The 6,000-nt window shown below is 52.9% G+C and overlaps 1 protein-coding gene across 1 annotated transcript in view; it reads right to left on the reverse strand.

The window, feature by feature from the left end:
• Positions 1-4,978, reverse strand: part of CDH2 (cadherin 2) — a gene marked incomplete at both ends in the record, with an annotated part of 115,058 nt that extends 110,080 nt beyond the window's left edge. Inside the window, one exon of the mRNA XM_082282548.1 lies at positions 4,904-4,978. Coding sequence (XP_082138674.1) covers positions 4,904-4,978 — 75 coding nt within the window. The remainder of the gene's footprint in view (positions 1-4,903) is intronic.
• Between the last annotated feature and the right edge of the window lie 1,022 nt (positions 4,979-6,000).

Here is a 6,000-nt window from a genome sequence, read left to right on the forward strand (position 1 = left end):
ATCAAATCAAATGATGAACCACGCACACTTGGGTTATATACCAAGGTGAACAGCAACATGGTCCAACACCCAAGTGAAAAAGGTCCCTCTGAGCTCACTCACTATAAATGCAGTTGAGGAAAACACAGATCTTCCTTAAACTCATCCTGCAATAATGTACGTTTCTCGCTTCTCAAGATTCGCCTCATTGTATGCCAGCGTTAACTTGGCCAGTGAGTAAGTCTCAGTTCAGTGGCAGGTCAGAAGTGCTTTAGCACTGTTCCTGCAAAGGATGTCAAGTGTTCTTCTAGCCTTCATTACTCTCCACCCAAAGTTTTGACAAAGCTCTCAGGCACATTATGAGACTCTTGGGGATGGCACTGTGCAGGGTCAGGAGCTGGACTCGATCCCTGTGGGGATCGCCAGCTTATTCTCTGATCTGTCCTCACTGAACCTTATGCACAACTACTGCCACTGGGTTAGTGAAAGCACACAGGCTACTCAGTAAGGCCAGTATGGGGTCCTCCTACACTTTATAGCAAAAAATTAAAACAAAAATTCCAGGGAGCATTAGAGATTGCACAGCCTTTGGGAATGGATTTGTGCTTTCCGTATGTACGTTGTTCGAAATAAATTACACTCTCATCCTAATGGGAGTGCTGGTAACTACTGAAGCTATTCCAAGCTTTCTAAACTTTTTTGTTCCCTTAAAAAACCACTTACAAAACCAATGAGAAACAGAAGGAGAGTTTAACTAGTAAATTATTCTCTTAAGCAGGAAAAGCCATTCAAAAATTCCTGTTCCTCACCACATGACAAGTCCCTTACACAATACTGCCTGTATTGAGTAAAAATAACTTTACTCACAGCTTCCTCAAGCTATTTTTAAATATAAACATGCAATTCTGTCACAATAAAATTGTCTCATGTTAGTACTCAGTTATTAAAAAAAGTAATAAATTAGATTATTGATTTAAAAGCACAGATGAAACCAAGTAAGATAGAACATGACACGGTTCTTCCAATGACGTTTATGGGAGGTCCTCCAACTTCTAGAAACAGAAAGGAAAATAAAATATAGGAAGTTTTTGAATTACACACTTCTGACCAGATGTAGTTCAAAAATATGATAATTTTGGGCTATATTTTAAAAGCTGGTATCATAAAACTGTACATTCATCTTTCCAGCACACTTAGCTGCATGCCTAGGTAGCACTACCACACAGGAAGAGAGAGAACAGTAGAAGGCTCTCTGAAAAACACACATTTATTAAAAATACATAGATTGACAACACAAGAATATACACCTTCTGGTACATAAGCAAAATACGTATTTCTGAGCTTGCTACAATATCTGCCCAGATAATCAAGAGTATTTTAATACACAAAATTACCTTCTGTTTTGTCAACCAGTGATTTAAATTCAAAAAACTCGTTGAATTACACAATCTTATTTATCCTATAATGGATGTAAAAGTGAGTTCTTTAAAAAGCATTTCAACAAAATATATTTAAATAATGTATTTAGTTTAATATGCAAAGAAATTCAGCTCCGCAATTAGCCGAATTTTGAGGATGTGTCAGTGGTATCACTATTACCTAGACCAGACAGACAAGGATTGGAGAGCTCTCTGCTGCAATACCCTGCCACATTTAACTTTTCCAATAGATTCTCTGAAGACAAAGCAAAACCAGAACACAAAGATCTACATCCAGAAAGGCTGAGGTACTCACCTAATTACCCTGTTCTGGGGCTTATGAGATGTGTTATAAAATACATTCGATTCACTACACTCAGTTCACTTTGAAAGGAGTTAATGGTGTTGGAGTCTGTTAATGGAGTCGTTAATCAGAGACACCCTAAAACTTGTGCTTATACAGATTAAAAAAAAAAAAAAAATCTAAGACACAGGTATATTGTGAGAGACAGAAGATGTACCCAGAATAGGGGATCTTGCTTGTTTCTGCACAAAACCATGTTAATATTCCTCACCCCAATTCTGCCAGAGACTGCTGCTGGGGGTGATTACTAGAGGGGTAGAGCTGGCAAGAAATGCCACTGTTGGATTCTCGGCTGAGGCAGCTTAACAGGAGTGTCATTTAGGGTAGCAGCTTTATCACCTGGATACATTCACTAAGACCTGGAATAAGACCAAAATTGCCTGCAGAGGGTAATAACTTACGTGCCCTGTCATCATCATTCCAATTCAAACCAGTCACCTAAGCTCAAAAGGCTCCAAAACTGCTTTATTGTTTACTTGATTTTGATTTAGAAATGGGCAACATCCACAGAGTGATTCAATCAGCTTATATTTTTAAAAAATTATTCCCTTTTTGAGCACTTTATTTAGACTTTGTGTTGCAGTTTATTTATAATAGTAGTTTAATTCCTGTAAACTCATACTACCTTTCCCATTCCTTCATTGGATTAGAATTGCTGTTTTTTAGCCAGAAAAACAAGACACACTCCTTTCATCCTCTCTCCTGTCAGGATTTTTTTCATGTAATACTCCCAGACTCATACTGATACGCTAACCAGCAAAATGAAGTGCAGTTTTCATTCCCGTCTTTCTTGTGCAGGTTACACACAGCCAGAACTCTTAAGCTGTATTTCCTGTACATAAGCAACATCCACAGATCTGCCTTAAAATCTGGCTCCAGTTACAATCTTTCAAGTAATTCCATAAGGACAGCTTTTCTGCACCAGTAACGAATAACAAACTGATTAATAACTCCAGAAAATAAAGATAAATACTGTGTTGCAGAGAGGACAAACTAAGTGAAAAGGTTCAACATTTCAAAAGAACCCGATACAGATAACCTCCAACAAACCAAAAGTAGTAGGTATGATGACAGGGGAAAAAAAGTTAGCAGTGCACCCAGCTGGTGAAGGTTCCCGCAGTATGCATGATGGAAGAACAGGAGAGGCAAAAAAGAGCTCTTAAAATGAAAGTGTTGTACAGACACAGGTCTATAAATCTGATTTCATACCCAAGTTCCAATTTTGTTACACACTATTAAAAATCAACCCTAACCTGATTTAATGGATACCCAAACAAGGGGGAAATTGGATTCCCCAACCGTAACATGCCAGTGACACTGAGTGATACATAAAAGCAACGCGGCTAGTTCCTGTCCTTAATTCATAGCCTGTGCTTCAATTTCAAACCTGCCTTGGGAAGGGGGGGGGGGGGGGGGGGAAGAAGATGGAATGAAAGCTTACGGCAGATTTTCTGCTTTAAAGATTTATTAAGATAGGAAGACTGAACAGAACTGAAAGCACAAACAGTAAACAACACATAAGGACTTAAACCACACGAGAAAACCAACCCAACACAACAACAGCCGGTAAGTGGCACACACAAGTTTCTGAATAGGGTGTCTGCTATCACATACAGCCGCTCATGCTCCGCCGGACACTCTCGTGTCACGCCAGCCAGCCTGCCTCGCGTCCTCCTAGGACTCAAGGGAAAATGCCCGGCTGCCGTGGAGCAGCGTTTCAGCACCTCGCTCGCCTGGTGCAAGTCATCAGCCCGAGAGTGCCTCAGAAACTGCGTGAAGGACTCAACTGCCCGGGGACCCCACGAGGAGATGAGTGTCAGAGAGATGGAGAACCGGAGACGGGAGGCCGGGCGGGCTCCTCCCGCCCCGGTGCGGCGCAGGCAGCGGGGCCGCACCATGGACAGTGGCTGCGCCCGCCGCCTCCCCCTGCCCTGCGCCAGCCGCTGCGGGCGCGGCGGGAGGGCGCCCTGCCCGCCCCGGCACCCCGGCCCCGCCGCCGGCCTCGCCTCAACCCGCTCCCCCGGCCCGACAGAAATGCCCCAATCGTAAATACCATTAAGAGGCGATGATCTGCGCCATCTGTCCCTCGGACTTACCGCCCTCTCCACCCCCGGCGCCGCGGCGGATACGAGCTCAGCGAGCACAAAGCGAACGGGGAACCCACCGGGTGCCCCGGCTCTGCGCCCGCTCCGGACACCCCTCGCCGCCGGAGGGGAGCCCCACCATCGCCCCGCGGGCACTGCCCCCGCTGCCCCAACCGGATCCATTTTGTCGTCTCCCCGTCACTCCCATTTCGCCCCAGACCTCCACTTTCTGCACCCCACGGGGAGCACACCGCGGCTAGCGGTGCCCAGCGCTACCCCGCCACCACCTGCCCGGGACCCCGTTCACTCGCCCGCCCGAAGCACCCCGGCGAGGCCACCGGGGGGAGGCAGCAGGACTTTCATAATAATAAATTAAACACTTCGGGGCCCGAGCCCGTCCCAGTGGAAATTCCCGTCAGCAGCAGGGGGTGGGGAAGCCCAGCGCCCAGGCGGAGGCAGATTAAATTCTTCCCGCGGAAGGGATTAGCGGCGAGGGAGCCGAGCGTAGCCGAGGCGCAGGGGCTGCTCCCTGTCCCGCACCTCTCTGGCACCCCAGCCCGCCCTTCCTCGCGCGGGGCGAAGGGGGAATGGTCGCTCCGTCGCCCACTCCAGTAGTTTGTCCCCAGCGGCGAGGCCGAGCTCCCGTGCTCCTTGCCAGGCGCGCGGGTACCGGCCACCCCCACCCCGTCCCGCGGCACCTGCTCTACCGAGAGCGAGGGGCGATCGGCGCCCCCATCACCTCTCGCGTCTCGGGACCACCCTCTCAGCCAGCCCCGGGCAGGAGCTCCCCCTTCTCCCTCTCCGCGCGGAGCCCAGTGGCGGGGCTGCCCCGAGCAGGTGGCTCTGCTCGAGCGGCCACGAGCCGCCCCGGGGCACCCGGCGGCGGGGCAGTGGCGGCTGCTGCCTTCCCCTACCCCCTCCCCGAGACCCCCACCACGAAGCGGAGCCTGACTGCCCCCCCCCCCTTTCCCTCCGGCTCTCCCGCCTTCCCCGGGCATCGCCGCCCGCAGGGGAACAAAGAGCCGCAGCCCGGCCCGCTCCCCTCCGGCGCTGCTTACCTGCTGCAGGGCCGCCAGCAGCATCAGCGCCAGCGGCGGCAGGATCCGCGGCGGCACTCCCGCTACCCGGCACATGGAGGCGAGGAGGGGCGGCGGCAGGGCGGCCCCCAGCAGTTCCGGAGCGCGGCTGGAGCCCGCGGAGCGGGGCGAGGGGAGCGGCGGGGAGGGTCGGGCAGCGGCAGCTGCCGGGAGCTGCGGTCGGCGTGTGCCCCCGCCTGCCGGAGCCGGCTGCCGCTCTAGCTCATGGGCAGCGATGCAGCGGAGGGAGAGAGAGCGGGGGGCGGAGGATGGGTGAAACTCAGCTCTGGGTCAGCCTGCTTGTCTCTCTGCCGAGCCCCCTCCGCGGTGCAGAGGGTGGGCAGGGAAGAGGAGGAGGAGGAGGATGGGCGAACAAAAGGCTGGGAGATAAGAAAGAAGTAGTCGCTGCTGCGAGGCCGGCGCGGTGGCGGCTCCCCTCGGCTGGCTGCCTTCCCCACGCGTGGATCGTGCCCGCCTCGCTCCTCCCGCCGGTGCCCCCCAGCGAGCTCGGGCAGGCTCCTCTCAGCGCCTCAGCCCAGGCACGCCAGCACCGCCGCTTCGCCGGCCCCAGCCCTGCTGCATACTCGCCCCGCACTTTCTCTCTCCCTCTTTCTTCTCCTCCCTTCACCCCTCCCCCTGCAGGCAAAGCCCTCCGCCGGAGCACAATGATAACAATACCCCAGCAGCCTCTGCCTGCCGTGCGCCTGTCTACGCACTCGCCCGGTGCCTGCCTGCCTGTCTGCTGCTGGCAGCTCCCTCTCCGCCTCCCGTCGCTCCCTGCCGGCCGCGCGGCCAATGGGAACGGCACGGCACAGTGAGCGCCGGGGAAATTCGCCGTTGTGCCTGCGAATAGCGCTGCCCCTCCTCGGCCCCCGGAGAGCGGGCGCTGGGGCAGCGGGGCAGGCGGCAGCGCCCGTTGACCCTGCAACGCCAACAGCGAAAGAGCGGTGGAGCGAAATAAATTCCAACCCACACACTTGGTGCACTGCAATGGTTTGGGGGGCGACAACTTGCTGGGGAAGGAAGGACCCGTCCCCGCCGTGCTCGGTAGGGGATAGTCGGTGCAGCGAGAAGCTGCG

This window comes from Coloeus monedula (assembly GCF_965178545.1).
Source record: "Coloeus monedula genome assembly, chromosome: 1".
NCBI classification, from domain to species: domain Eukaryota; kingdom Metazoa; phylum Chordata; class Aves; order Passeriformes; family Corvidae; genus Coloeus; species Coloeus monedula.